This window comes from Protopterus annectens, chromosome 3.part1, assembly GCF_019279795.1.
Source record: "Protopterus annectens isolate FY-2018-M chromosome 3.part1, PAN1.0, whole genome shotgun sequence".
In the NCBI taxonomy this organism is placed as follows: Eukaryota; Metazoa; Chordata; order Ceratodontiformes; family Protopteridae; genus Protopterus; species Protopterus annectens.
Window position 1 is genome coordinate 1,237,239,339 of NC_056732.1, and position 16,054 is coordinate 1,237,255,392.

The window sequence follows — 16,054 nt, forward strand, 5'->3', positions numbered from 1 at the left end:
GTCTTAAAGAAATTTGAGGAAAAGGCAAAATCTGTACAAACAGTCAAAGATTTTCTACAAGTCCAACCACCAAGATTCAGCAGAAATTGGCCTACCAAGAATTGGTCCTTTCCGAACACAGAAAGATTTCAGAGAGGCAAGAACAGGCGTACCAGAGGTAGAGGGCAAGCTAGAGGCTCCTACAGAGGACGTCAATGGCAGCCTCCCAACCAGAGGGGTAGTGCAGGACCTACAACTGCTGCACAATGATAGTCTCAATGACTTTGCTTTGACTCCGCCAACCAGGGCTCAATTAGAAGCACCTTTGGGCGGAAAGCTTTCCTTATTCTCAGAAAATTGGCACAGTATTACAAGAGACAAATGGACACTGCAAATAATAGACAGAGGATACAGGTTCCATTTTCGCACATTGCCAAAAAGAAAAGGCATGCCAGACCTGCCACCAAATCAAAGGGCAGAGGCTTTGAAACAAATCTCCAACTTAATGCAAATGAAAGCTATAGAAAAGGTTCCTCTTTCAGAACAAGGCCAAGGATTTTACTCCAGACTATTCCTTGTTCCAAGAAAAGAAAATCAATGGAGACCTATTCTCGACTTGTCCGCACTGAATACTTATCTCATTGTGCCAAAATTCAAAATGCTGACTCTACAGCAACTCCTTCCCATGCTGGGCAAGGGGTCTTGGCTGGTGACTCTAGACCTCAAGGAGGCATACCTGCATGTCCCTATCAGACAAAGTTGCAGAAGACACCTCAGATTTCTTGCAGGTTCAGAGCATTATCAATTCTCAGCATTGCCCTTTGGCTTATCTACTGCGCCCAGAGTATTCACGAAATGCCTGGCATCAGTAATTGCACATTGCAGACTTTAGGGGATTCAAATATACCCATATCTGGATGACTGCCTTATATAAGCGGACAGCCAACAAACTTTGTTAAAGGACTTGAATTATGCCATCCGCCTACTGCAGGCCTTGGGATATACAGTCAACATTCACAAATCAAGACTTGTTCCATCCCAAAGAATAACTTTTCTGGGTGCGGATCTAGACACAACCACCCAAATGGCTTTTCTCACAGAAGAAAAACAAAGACAACTACCGGATTACTTCAAGAATCTGACAAGACAAACTCAGCTGACTGCAAGGAAAATCCTGCAGGCCCTGGGTTACATGGCATCTTGCATTCTTCTGATTCCACAAGCAAGGCTGCATATGAGGAAACTACAATGGTACCTAAGGAGTTTATGGACTCAGCACAGTCACAGCTTAGAAACTTTGATCCCACTCATCCCATGCCTCCAAAAGGAATTTCTGTGGTGGGCTCAAGCAAGCCAGTCAAACAGGGGTCTGCCCTTCAGCAAACCAATAGCCAGCCAAACCATTACAACGGACGCTTCAGACCACGGTTGGGGAGCACACATGGAGGGCAGATGTATTCAAGGACTATGGTCACAAAAGGAGCTACGCATGCACATAAACCAAAAGGAAATGCTGGCAGTGATACATGCAATCGAGTCCTTCAAACTCTTTCTGCATCAAGGCCACCTGCTAATAAGGACAGACAACACCACAGTTATGTGGTACATAAACAAGCAAGGAGGCACCCATTCCTACCCTCTTTGCAGACTGGCAATGAATCTATGGGAACTTTCCTTGAAACTCAATATAGAGCTGCAATCCCAGTTTGTGCCAGGAAAAGACAATATACTGGCGGACAGCTTAAGCAGAAATATCATGGATGCACACGAATGGATGCTGCACCCAGACATCTTCCTACAGATAACACAATCATGGGGAAGGCCAGACATAGATCTTTTTGCCTCCCCCTACAATCATCAGCTGAAGAAATTCTGCTCAAGGACATACCACCCACAAGCATGGAAAGTGGACGCCTTCTCTTTCAGCTGGAGAACTCTAACAGTGTATGCATTTCCACCTCTCCCATTAATGACCAAGGTTTTACTGAAGATCAGGGCAGAGCAGCCAAAAGTGATTCTGATAGCTCCGGACTGGCCAAGACAGCACTGGTACCCACTGTTAAAGAGCCTGTCACGCACAAAACCATGGCCTCTTCCTCTATGGCCACTTCTACTGACACAGCACAATTACAAAACTCTGCATTCCAACCTGAAAACCTTGCAACTAACAGCCTGGAAAATACCTTGACTCCTCCTCAGGACAAGCTATCCCAGAGAGTGAAAGATATTATTATGGAAGCTCGCCGGCCTTCTACAAGAAAGGCATATTCAGCAAAATGGAAAAGATTTCACATTTGGAACACCACAAAGGGCCTAGATGCGACAGTGATGAACATGGCACATATCCTGGAATACTTGGCAGAAATGTTCCACAATGGTCTGTCTTACTCTTCCATTAAAATTCATGCTTCAGCAATTTCAGCAGAGTACAATACTGATCCACCTGTCTTCTCTCATCCTCTCCTAAGACAGTTTCTAAGAGGAATCAAAAACATCAATCCTCCAAGGAAACCACCTCTACCTACTTTGGGACCTTAACTTCGTGTTGGAAAAACTAACACTGCCTCCCATTGAACCAGCAGCATCTGCAGAATTACAGTTCCTGTCTTGGAAGACTGCTTTCCTTCTGGCCATAACCTCAGCAAGAAGAGTATCTGAGTTACAGGCCCTTATGGCAGTACAGCCATTCCTTATTTTTCATCAGGACAGAGTTTCATTGAGAACCAATCCTACATTTATGCCAAAGGTAGTATCCAGGGTTTCATTAAATCAAGCTATTCACTTGCCTACCTTCTTTCCAAATCCACAAAACAAAGGGGAGAAACTTCTGCACACCCTGGACATACACAGACAGTTGCGCTACTACTTGGACAGAACTAAAGGTTACAGAAAAACTGACCAGCTGTTGGTAGCATATGCTGCTGGTACACAAGGAAAAGCAATTTCCAAACAGACAATTTCAAAATGGATAGGGAATTGCATTCGTTTTTGTTACTCCTTTCATGGAAAAACTGTGCCAGCTAACATTAGACCTCATTCCACGAGAGCCACAGCCACCTCCACAGTCTTCTTAAGAGGGGTGGCTACCAAGGACATTTTAGAAGCTGCTACATGGAGCTCCGTGCATACATTTGCCAAGCATTACAATTTACCTTTATATTCCAGATCCAGAGCAGGATTTGCAACGGCAGTCCTGCAGGGCATTTTAGCTACACCATCCTTTACATAGTTCCTCCAACCCCAGATTGGCTATGGTATTCTACCAATATGTGATGACTGCAGATGCATCCTTGAAGGACATAGTACAGTTTTGTACCTACCATAAATGTAGATGTCCGATAGGTATGCATCTGCAGTCAGGTTTACCCTCCCTCCTTCCCCTCTGTGGTATTTCTTGGGTACTTACCCCTCTTATAGCTAGCTGGGGGGATCTATTATGGTGTATTTGTTTTTATATTATTGTGCATGTTTGGATTTTTAAATGCATCTCTCCAAATTTAGCCTTCCTTAGAGGGCACCTGGCATCTGGGGCAAGAAAAACTGAGGAAGATGGCGTCGGCTGATGCTTTTATACCCCAGGCTCTGACGCCGGGAAAGTGCGACATCAGCCGGACCCAGACTTTGGAATCCGGCCGACCGAAGGGCTGCCTGAGGCAGGACAACCCATATGTGATGACTGCAGATGCATACCTATCGGACATCTACATTTATGGTAGGTACAAAACTGTACTTTTTTCTTGTTGTGGATTGTGTGTGTGTGTCTTAGAGAACCGTTTCACTTAGAGGTTCTTGGTTGTGGTAGAGTGATTACTGTTTTCCCGCCTGCTGTGTTTTTTCCTAGTCTGGTTGTTTCAAGATGTCTAAAGAGCAGAAGGAACATAAACCTTCCGGTTTCAAAAAATGTGCCAAGTGTGGTTAGAAGATGTCCATCACAGATGGACATTCTGTATGTGTTTATTGCTTAGGTGCAATTCATTTACAAGAGTCTTGCAGCTTCTGTCACGCCTTCAGTCCGAGTGTGCTTCAGGAGAGGAAAAATAAATTAATATTGAAGGGTCTCTTGAAACCTTCTTTTGAGGAGTCCTTGGACTCGGCCTGTGGTTCTCAGGCCAAGCCTAAGGCTTCAAAAGCGAAGAAAGGATCTCCGGCTCCATCTGTTTCTTCGGAGCCACCGGAGAAACTTTCAAAACTTGACTCTGCCTCCTCGGCTTCTATGTCCTCGGGGCCGCAGGAGGTATCTGTGGTGCTGGAATCTGCTTCGGCTCCTATTTTACTGGAACCAATTCGGAGCCGATCTCCCAGTGTTAGGCATGGTTCTCCTGACAGGAGATCCCATTCTCCAGCCCTGTCCTCCAAATCCTCCAGGCTTTCTGATTTGGATGTTGATAGGGTGGTGCAGAGGCTCCTGCAGTCGCCGGTGATGACTAAATTATTTTCAGCTCTGACCCAGTCGGTTGTGTTGATGGTTCCTACTCTGAGCACTTCCTTGTCTTCGGAGCCAGAATGCTCAGCTCCGAGTGATGTTCTTGCGGCGGCGCTGATACCCCTTAAGGGTTTATCGGTGCCGACATCATCCCCGACCCTGTCGGCACCGTCCACAGGCTTCGGAACTCAGGTTTCCTCGGTCAGGCCCGAGGGGGATGTTTCGGAACAGCCATCGGTTCCGAGCCTTCCTCTCAGCACGTCGGCTCGGGGGACCCCGACTCCGATCATGGCCTCGGAGGCCCGGCGGTCCTCGGATTCAGGGGGACCGGCCTTCGAGGCCATGCGGAGCGCATTGGCCAAGTCATCAGTTAAATCAGCCGGATCGGTCATTCTGTCCCCTTCCACAACGGCTAGAGCCTCTGACGCCCCCCTATCCATAGATGGTGGAGCCCAAAGGTCTGGGGATACCCCCATGAGTGGTCCCCAACTTTCTGAGGGTCCCTCAGAGTCTGAGGCCGCCAGAAAAAAAGACGTGCAAGAGGAAGCACATAGACTCCCAGGACGAGTCTCTCACTTCTGATACCAACCTCGAGGAGTTGGAGGGGTCCCCCAAGTCGTCCTGTGATGATGTTTCTTTCTCCGACATCCTGGAGATTTTGAGACAGAGGGGCGATTGGCCCTCCAAAACCCCCTCTTAGGAGGAGTCGGTATTCCTCAAGGACTTTGGAGCTCAATCCTCCACCTCCTGGGTGTCTTCACCCTTCGACGAACTGTTGGATTTAATCTGTTGAAGGGTGTGGGAGAATCCTGATACGGTGGAACCTATACCCAGAAGGCCCAATAAGTTCCTTTCTGCTCCCCCGGGGAAAGAATTTCTGTCCAAAGGGGTTCCTGTAGATGCCATGGTGGTGGCGGCGACCACACAGAAGGAAGTAGCCGAGACTTCTTCCTCCGTCCATCCTCCTAACAAGATGTCTAGGACTATGGACAGGTACGGAAAGTGTACCCTTTCATCAGCGACCTTCATCTTACGGTCACTGAACTACCTTTGCCATTTCACTCGGCTCCAGAGAGATCTCCTCAAGGAGTTAGGAGATACTCTAGCAGGTAACGTTCCTGAGGAGTTAACATCCACAGTTAACGCCCAGGTGTCTACCCTAAATTCTATTGTCAACTCGTCCATGAGGCTCATATCGTATGCAGTCGAGGGAGCAAGTAGGGCAGCCAGTTCAGGAGTAGCCCTCAGGAGGCAAGCCTGGTCGCACCTGTGTCATTTCGCGGAGGCCTTTAAGTCTTCCTTCACTGACGCTCCTTTTGATGGGCCCTCGCTCTTTGGGACCAAAGTAAAAGACACCCTCATCAGATGCGAACAAGAGGGAAAGACCCTGTCTGCCGTAGGGGTCCATTTTCCCTCCCCTCTAGGCCTTACCCCAAGGCTCAGAGAGGGGGAAGGTGTGGTTCAAGAAATCACAGAAGTTTTTCCCTGCCGTTCCAGGTGATTCCCCCTCCAGTAGCAGAGGTGGGGGAAGTTATACAGGAAGACGCCACCCTAGAGGCCGAGGAGGCCTCCGCAACTCGGGAGACCGTGATTCCTTTCGCGGTTCTTCCTACCATCGTTCCTGATGTGTTGCCCAACTGTGCTTCTCTGGAGCCAGTCAGGGGCCGCATATCGTTACACCCGAAAGCCTGGGAAAGCATCACCCAGGATCGATGGGTGTTACGAATAGTTTCCGAAGGTTATGCCATACCCCTCTCGTCAGACCCTCCTCCAGTCAGAAGAATCCCGGACGTTCCACCCAGTCAAAGGGATCACACAGCCTTAGAGGTTTCAAAGCTGCTAAAGAAAGGAGTCCTCCAACCTGTCCCCTCAGACCAAATCGGATTAGGGACTTACTCAAGACTCTTTTAGGTGCCGAAAAAAACAGGGGACCTGAGACCCATTCTAGATCTTAGCTGATTAAACCACTATGTTCAAAAGTCCAAGTTCCGAATGGTCACCCTTCAGTCCATTTTTCCGTTGCTGGAAAAAGAAGCATCGATGTGCTCTATCGACCTCAAGGATGCTTACTATCATATCAAAATGGACAGGGCATCCAGGATTCACCTATGCTTCCAGCTGGGAGCCAGCCATTTTCAGTTTCGTGCCCTGCCCTTTGGTCTCACCACAGCCCCCAGGGCGTTCACCAAGTGTTTGGCGGTGGTGACAGCTCACCTGAGACGTCAAGGATTCCAGGTGTTTCCTTGTCTGGACGACTGACTCCTCACCGCTTCCACCAGGCATCTACTTATCCAAGCCAGGGACGCCACCATTACCCTCTGTCAGTGACTTGGAATAACATTGAACTGGGAAAAGTCTGCCTTGCTGCCCTTACAGCGTGTCACGCTTATAGGCGCAGAGCTAGACAACGTCCAAATGCGGGCCTTCTTGCCGCATCAAAGGCTCACAATATTACAAAATCAGGTTTGCGCACTATTACCCCTCAGGAAAGTACAAGTGAGATGGGTTCTTCAGCTTTTAGGCACCATGGCAGCTACCATCATGCTAGTGCCTCTAGCCAGATTACATATGAGGCTTCTTCAATGGCTTCTATTTGCCCAATGGTCCTTTCAGAAACTCCCCCTTTCTCACCTGGTCCTGCTCACAGACCGATGCAAACAGGATCTCAGTTGGTAGCTATGCTCCACCAATCTGGATGAAAGGAAACAGTTTGTTCCTCCATCACCTGTCGCCACCATGACCATGGACACCTCCTAGATGGGGTGGGGGGGCATTATCTTGGCAGGACGGTCCAAGGCACGTGGCAAGATCACGAGGTACATCTGCACATCAATGTCCTGGAGATGAGAGCAGTGCTTCTGGCGTTGCGGGCACTTCAAAGCTTTCTCCCTCTTGGGACGATTGCAATACATTCGGACAACATGTCCGTGGTATGGTACCTCAACAAGCAGGGAGGAACCAGATCATACCCCCTGTGCAGAGAGGCCATGCGACTGTGACAGTGGGCAGTATCTTCCCAACGGTTTCTAGTAGCAATGCACATTCTGGGGAAGGCCAGTGTGATAGCAGACAGGCTGAGCAGAGCTATTCTCATGCCTTACGAGTGGTCCCTGAACCCTCGGGTTGCGGAACAGATATTCTACAGGTGGGGTCAGCTTTGCTGCGACCTTTTTGACAATCCCCTCAATGCCAAATGCAGCCATTACTTCACCTTGATCCCCTTACAGGGGGAATCACCCAGGGATGCTCTAGTTCACGATTGGCCCTCCGGTCTGCTCTATGCTTTCCCTCCGTTTCCTCTGTTACTGAGAGTAATTCAGAAAGCCCTATCCTTGGGAAGCAAGATGATTCTAATTGCCCCACACTGGCCTCGCCAAGTCTGGTTCTCCTTCCTCCATCCATTCGTGGTGGACACTCCTTGGATTCTGGACCCAGTACCAGACCTACTGACACACATGTCGGGACAGTTCCACCCCTCCCTGCGGACCCTCAGGTTGACAGCCTGGCTACTCCACTTCCGCCGCTAGTCAGGCTTCATCACTTTTCACCTGAGGTAGTACACATTTTATCGTCTTCTCATAAGTCTTCGACTAGGAAGATTTATTCCAGCAAATGGAAGAGATTCTCTATTTGGGCTCATGCTCAAGGAATCGACCACTACACAGCCCCAATTCCTGCCGTTTTGGAGTTCTTGTCCATGCTCTTTCAGCAGGGTTCTGCTCCTGCCACTATTAAAGTCCAGTTGGCGGCTATATCTAGCTTTCATACTTCCTATGAGCCTTCCCTTATGGCTCACAAACTCTGTAAGGCCTTTTTAAAGGGCACTTTACTACTCTGGCCTCCTATTTCTGAACCTATTATGCCTTGGGATTTAAACCTGGTTTTGCAAGCCCTTAACTCCCCACCTTTCGAACTGGCTGCTACCTGCGAGTTAAAGTTTTTGTCTTAGAAAACGGCTTTCCTGATAGCCATTACATCAGTCAGATGAGTGTCAGAGATTCAAGCCCTCTCCATTAAACCCCCGTATTTAATTTTTCATAAGGACAGAGTCTGTCTTCGACCTAACCCATCCTTTCTCCCTAAAGTTACATCTACTTTTAATCTCAACCAGTCTATTGAGCTCCCAGTGTTCTTCCCTCAATTTTTGAACAAGGCAGAGTTTAGATTTCATCAACTGGATGTGCACAGACAATTGCGATTCTACCTACACAGGACCAAACATCTTCGAAAGTCTGACCAATTGTTTGTTTCCTTTTCAGACAATAGAGCGGGATCCTCTATTTCCAATGTTACCATTTCCAGGTGGATTGCTAATTGTATTTCCTTTATTTATTCTTCAGCAGGAAAAACTCTACCGTTTCCCGTCAAGGCTCACTCTACTAGGGCTGTTTCTGCGTCTATAGCATATCATGCCAGATTATCCTTGGACGTTATTTGTGCTGCAGCCACATGGGCTTCCCTCCATACTTTTGTTACTCATTACAAACTGGACGTGGCCTCTAGGGGTCACAGTCCTCAGGAGTATCTTCCTTTGAGCCTCCCAGGATAGAGGTGCTGGGGTCGCTGTCCCATGAGTAAGAATGTAGGCGAGATTGGACTACATAACATCAGGAAGTTATGTACTCACCATAACGTTCGATGTATGTAGTCCATCTCGCCTCACATTCTTACATACCCTCCCACCTGCCCCCTTCCTGGAGGATCTGGAGGTTAGGTTTGGTACTAGAGTACCCTTCAATAGTAGTTTGTTTTCTCTTACCTCCTTGGTAGTTCTACATTGTAGTGTTTGTTGTTGTGCATGGAGTGTGTTGTGGTTTCGCAGCAAACTAGATTTGGGGTTATGGAGCAGTGCAGCATGGGATACCTGCTTGGCCCAGCCAATGAGAGACTTTGAGCTAGTAAAAAAATTGGCCGTGTCGAAGCCAATATTCGGCTCCGAACCCGTGAGTAAGAATGTGAGGCGAGATGGACTACATACATCGAACGTTGTGGTGAGTATATAACTTCTTGTTATGTAACTACGTAGACCATAGTTCACACATACAATGGACTCTACAAGCTAGACTGCCAGTCTAGGGTCAGAGGTGACTTTATGGTTGGAGTGCTGTGGGACATTAGGATATTCTGCATAGTTCCAGCATGGATCACATTTGAAAAATTAGTATAGCTGGGTTAGGTGCATACTATAACAGAATATCTTCAAGTTGTGTTTTTTTTTGTTTGCATTTGGTGTTTCTATTTCCTTACTCATCTCTGGGTTGCTACTGTTCTACATAACCCTGCTACATATAATATAAGTTGCAAGTCGTAGTGTTAAAAGACCTTAGAAGGAATTATTTCAAGAGACTTCAAGGTCTCAGTACCAGAGATGAGGTTTGCTTTCATGCACTGACATTGGGGTCTATATCACTTCTGTGAAAACACAAGTACTCTTAACACCTATCCATCGACCTCAATACAGCAAACACTCCTTTCATCAAAACTACATATCAGCAAAACTTTTCTCAGAGTAAAGAATTAGCTGTCTGACATGCTGAGCAGTACATACACCACAGTATATCGACCCGTCAAAGTGGAGGGACTATGCCCCTTGGGTCTATTTCTGTTAATCGAAAAAACTTTTTTTCGAATAACCGAAGTATGACCCCGTTTCAGCGAAAGTGCACTTAACCGAAAGTGCACTTTTGCGAACACTGGTTCACCAAATGAGACATAAAAAAAAACAAAAAAAAAAAAAACACTGCAAGCATTCTTTTGCAGTGGGGAAAACCCTGCACCCCCATACCCCCGCTACTTACATATATATACCAACTCCAAGATCGTAGTACAGTAGGGAAACGGGTATATTTCCTTATCTCCACTGTACTGTGCTTCAGTGATGCAGTGTTGTTTTCTTTTTTTAATGTCTGGTTCGGTGAACTGGTGTTCATGAAACTGTACTTTGTGAAAGTGCACTTTTGCTGAAATGGGGTCATACCTCTGAAATTCGAAAAAATGTGTTTTCCATTAATAGACATAGACCCATGACCCCACACACCTGATGTGGGGGGGTTGTGCCCACCCCCCCTTACTTAAATGTACCAACTCTGAGATTGAATTACAGTGGAGAAAAGGGCAATTTCCGGATGATGAACAGCTAACTTTGCCCTGGGAAAAACATTCTCTGATGTGAACATTCGATAAACTGTTCGCTGTATTGGGGTCAATGGATTGGTGTGCGAGTACTTGTGTTTTTATGGAAGTGATATAGACTCCTGACATTGTTCTGCTGCTGCAGCAGTTGCTTGCACCTGTGGTTCTTTGGTTGAGTATTTACATAAGCTTTCTGGTGGGACTATTGTTTCAAAGAACAGACCAATGCACTGTGGAGAGAGTCTAAAACTTGCTTAAGTGGCTGCAAGGGATACAGGTTCCTCTCCATATACAGAGAGTCATCTGAATGATTGGGAAAAATCTGTCTGAAGTGGAAGACTACCTGACTTCCTGTATATTATTATTATTACATCAGCAAGAGCTAACTAGTTGAAGGTACCATGTTTTGGCGAGGGTCTTGTACAACTGTACTTTATGCAGTATTTCATTTATATGTTTTAGTTTAATGGTTTATGTGATTTTTTTTTTTTTTTTATACAGTTTACATAGCCATGTAACTTACCTTTGTTTAGGTCACTGCACATTAGGGACTGGTTACAAAGTATGCTGTAATCTATTCCTATTTGCAGGTAAATGATTATAATCTGATGTTGTTCTTATCATTTTTTTCTCAAAATATGGGTTATGAATCCAACTCAGCTGCATATCTCAGACTTAGAGAACCAAAGTTCGAGCTCATCCCTCTACCCATAACACTCCAGCTAGCCAACAACACCTCAGATCTTGTTTGTCTCTTAGACTGATGCAGATCCTCTTTCAGAAGCCTTTTTCAACCATTAACAGTAGTTGTGAGTAGCCAACCTTGCTACAGTCTCTATGAATCTCTCCCACAACAACAAGTGCAGCAGGTATTTTGCCCTAATCCCCACTTAGGATGAGTCACCGAGAAATGCTGTAGTCCACATTTGGCCCACTGGTCAACTTTATGCTTATCCGTGTTACTTCACATTCCAAAATTCTTACAGAAAGCACATCATTTGAAGAACTCAGTTATCCTCATTTCCCCATTTGGACTTGCTAAGTGTGGTTCCCCTTTCTTTGGTCTCATCTTCGATATCCATCATGGATACTGGACCCCAGTCCAGACCTCCTCTCACATCCCTTGGGGATAAAATCCCAATATTCTGAGCCTCAAACTAACCCACGGTTTCTCCAGTTCCTTTAAGAGCTAGACAGCCCAGGTTTTCCTCCCCTGTTAGACATGTACTTTTATCTTTTTAGAACACTTCTATAGGGAAAATCTGTAAGAGTAAATAGAAACAATTCTCAATTTGGGCTCTTAGTAAAGAAATTGATCCCTTCACTGCTCCTGTTTTTTTTCAGTTCTGGAGTTCTTAGCCTCTATTTTCTAACAAGGTGCTAGTTTTCTCCACAGTCAAGGTTCGATTGGTCACATCAAATTTTCATTCAGTTGAAAAAGCTTCTTCTAAATTGTGCAAGGCCTTTTAAGATGCATCTTCTTACTTAGGCCCTCAGTGAAATATCCATCTCCTGTGTGGGATTTGACAGTACTACTTCAGGACTTGACACAACAACCTTTTGAACCTTCAGCTAAAAATTAATTAAAATTTTTGTCTTGGAAAACAGCATTTCTAATAGCAATTACTTCTGCAAGGAGAATTTCTGAACTCCAGGCTGTAGCATCCAAATTCCCTTACTTTGTTTTTCTCAAAGATAGAAATACTTTACGAACCAATCCATCTTTCTTACAAAAGTAGTGTCTGAATCCAGTATCAGTCAAACAATTCATACGTGTCTTCTTCCCTAAATTTTTAAATAAGGGAAAGTACATGTTGCATCTTTTAGATGTACATAGACAACTACATTTTTATCTACACAGGACTAAGCATCTCTGGAAAACTGACTAGTTATTTGTTTTTTTCTTACCGAACAGACTGGGATCTCTGGTCTCTAAAGTCTAAAGTTACCCTGGCAAAATGGATTACTGATTGCATTTATTTTGTATATACTCAGCAAGGCCTCTCCCTATCAAAGCCTCCTAAGGCTCATTCAACTAGATCCATGGCCACTTCTGCCTTATGGTCTAAAATTTCTATTGATGACATTTGCATAGCAGCTACCTGGTCCAATGCTCATACCTTTATTATTCATTACAAATTGGAATTGATTTCTATAAGCAGAGCTACTTTTTGTTTGGCAGTTCTCCAGAATATACTTCTTATGATGGCCATCAAGTTTCAGATACCTAGGGTCTCTGCGCCATATGTTGAGGAAGAATGAAAAGGACAACATCAGCTATTACTATTAAAGTTATGTACTTACCATAGCTATGTATCTCTATTGTCCATTTTCATTCTTCCACAACTCCCCACCCTTCTTCCCCATCCTTTTATCTTCTTTTTTCAAACCTTCTAGCTCCTGGTTTGAGCCCTGACTTAATGTTATTTTCATTCTTCCTTATCTGTCTGTGGATAGATAAGGCTGCAAAATCAGTCTGAGATATTGTAGAATAGCTGAGGCATTATGGGTAGAAGGAGGAGCTCAAGAGTTGAATCTGTAAGTCTGAGATATACAGCCAAGTTGGATCCAAAGTTGGATCTGTAACCCATATGTTGAGGAAGAATGAAAATGGATAGCGTGGATGCATAGTTATAGTGAGTACATAACTTTAATTTCTTTTTATTTGTTTTTCTTTAGGTGAGGTTGAGCTCGTTGTCAAACACATACAGGCTTTAACTGAAGCAGGCGTGAAAGCAAAAGATATAGCTGTGATTGCACCTTATGTCCTACAGGTATTTTTTTTTTTACCATAAATTTGATAATGTTGCTAGTTAATAAAATATCATAAATAAACTTACATCGTCCTTTGAAATAGGCCTTTTCAAATGTGTCCGTTAGTAAATGCTTTATGATGGATGCCTCTGATACATCTCTGTCTGGTGTTTATGTACAACGCACATTTGTCTGCTGTGAGTGAGTCAGCATGCCCAGTAGCAAATACTGACTTTCTTGTTTCTGTTCTACATTCACTGCATTTACCAGAATAATAGCCATTGTGTTAACTGGTGCTTTTTATGCTTGTGTTTGGCTAATAATTGAGTATTTTAGGTGGCTGATGATATCCCTTGGAAAGTTCACCAACAAGTGTGTCTATTTTGCTACAAATTGAGTTTTCTCAGATAGGTGATTGTGTACTTGGATAAATTCACCAAAAAATATGCTTGGGTTACACAGATTCCTACTTACATTGTTTATTGTGCCTAGATTAGATCTTATATTTATACACGAGCACTGTGAAAATTAACAAAAGGTAATACATAGAAGGCCTAGAAATTTGATAGCTTTTGTGGAGTACCTCTGGTTATTTTTGCCAAGATAAGAGATGCCCACCTCTTTCCTAGTAATTGAGAAATCTACTACTGGAAAATACCCTTCAAAGTCCAGGAAAAAGAGAGAGCATCCCTAAAGTTTCAATTTAAGCACTGGAAGATAGAGAAGGCTGTCATAATCTTGATGAGATAGAGCTTACACCTGTTTGAGGCGGTAGCCATTTAGCCAACTCTCTCAGTGCATCCTGCCCTAGTTACATTCTGGTATAACTTCCCTGGATCATGTTCCTGCTGCTGTAATCTCACTTCCCATTTTTAGCCGCCTTGAGAACAAATAACACAGGGATTATCTAAATTTAAGCCAACCAGACATCATGTTCAGTTATATTGCCTGGTCTGTTATAGGCAAACACTTCTCTTTAAGAACCTACCCTTAGAAGTTATTCCAGGAACTCTATCTCCTTCATCATAGCAGGCTAAAGATATGCCAAGACATTTAATTGAATTTTCCAGTGAACTAGATGTCATATGTCAATTTCCAGCCTCTACCTATTTGTGCAAGGTAAGACTTAAGCTCCGCAGATGTCCAAGTCCCAGAAGTCCAGATTGCAGACATCTGCTGCACAGACATCAGTGACTGTTCCCCATGCCTTCCATAGTAAAAGGTCTGCAGAAGAATATCTTGCATCTGTATAGGGTATTGCCTTCTCCTTGTCCACTTTTTGAATGGTAGACAAAAGGAAGAGAAGAAGACATCTACAAAAGAGTCCTCTGGCACACAACTGTGACAGGACGGGTTGGCTTCTTGGACCAGATCCATTCTTTGTTCTCCAGATTGTCTGTTATTAAGTTTGCATTATACTGCTGTGTGCTTCATTATACAGGCCTTGAGGCATTCAAACCAACAGCTATGGAACTTCCTGCATGTGCAGTCAGTATCCACAGATGGTCTTGTCTGCACTATCCCTCTTGTCCTGCATTAGCACATGACTTTTTCTTGCACTAAAGAACTGAAGGGTACAGTGGCCGTAGTGTACTTCACATCAGAATCTTACCTGCTATTGTCCAGGTTGACATTATTGTGAGATGGGCAGGACTTCCCAAGGAATAAGACTGTGTAAAAAAAACTTGCCTGAATCCTGTGTTTTGCAAGGTGAATATACTCATAGGTTATTACTGTGGAGATATCTTCCTTGATTTGACTTATCTGGTACTAGAGGTATTTCTTGTTGGGTCTGCATTTGGGTTTGTCCTTTCTTCCATTCCCATCTGACATTTTAATCTCTGAAGCTAGCACTCTCAGTGGTAAGTACACCCTCTGACAATGCATGCTATGATGTTACATAACACTCAACGAGAATCTCTCTAGCTCCCGTGCCCACAGTTTCTCTTCTGCCTGTCTCATGATTCAGATCTGGTCCTGACTTATATTGTAGAAGTCTTACTTAGTTCAGTAACTATAACACTGAATGCATCAAAGTGCTTATGTGTTTTCCAAACAAAAAGTGAAGACCTGCACTAAGATTATTTTTGCTGCCTGGGAGACAAACCATGATTCAATCTAGATGCTTAAAAACATAGGATGGAGAAACTCTTGGCTTATCTTGCTATCAGAAAGATAATGGCAGTTGAAAATGCCTTGCCCCAGGTCTGTGCCAAAGTATCATCAGAAAGCCAGAGAAATGGATGTCAAGCCTTAGTCACACTTAACTGGAGGTATGTCATTTGTAACCCCAGGTCTTTGCCAAGGCACTATCAGAAGGCTAAAGACATGAAGGCTGGGCCTTAGTCACACTCTACTGGAGATGTATCTGTTGTAGAAATGGACCTTCGGTCTTCTATTTCACATCCTTCTTTGCTATGGTTGATGATGAGGGCCTTGGATGATCCAGTGCCAGCTCCCATCTTGGGGGATGTATCTCAGAATGTAGGAGACATCTTTCCAGGTTGATTAGCTTTAGAATGTCATGACCAACTGATCCTGGGGAGCAGCCCTTAGAATCATTTATTTGTAGATCACCGATTTCATTCAAGAAATTGGACTCCTATGCCTGGGTCTTCCCCAATTTCAGTAGGTCTTACTGACCTGGTTGCAGAGGGTTGACTGGGTCGTCTTGTGCCAGAGCCCATGGTTCAGACTGAAGACTTCAGATAATTGTTTCAAATGTAGTTAGACCTGCCTGTGCAGATTGGGAATGTGAGTTGATGC

At 44.6% G+C, this 16,054-nt stretch overlaps 1 protein-coding gene across 1 annotated transcript in view; it reads left to right on the plus strand.

Annotated features, from left to right (window-relative positions):
- IGHMBP2 (immunoglobulin mu DNA binding protein 2) overlaps positions 1 to 16,054 on the plus strand; it is a 751,785-nt gene that overhangs the window by 429,633 nt on the left and 306,098 nt on the right. The window contains exon 12 of the mRNA XM_044067302.1: positions 13,214 to 13,308. Coding sequence (XP_043923237.1) covers positions 13,214 to 13,308 — 95 coding nt within the window. The remainder of the gene's footprint in view (positions 1 to 13,213; positions 13,309 to 16,054) is intronic.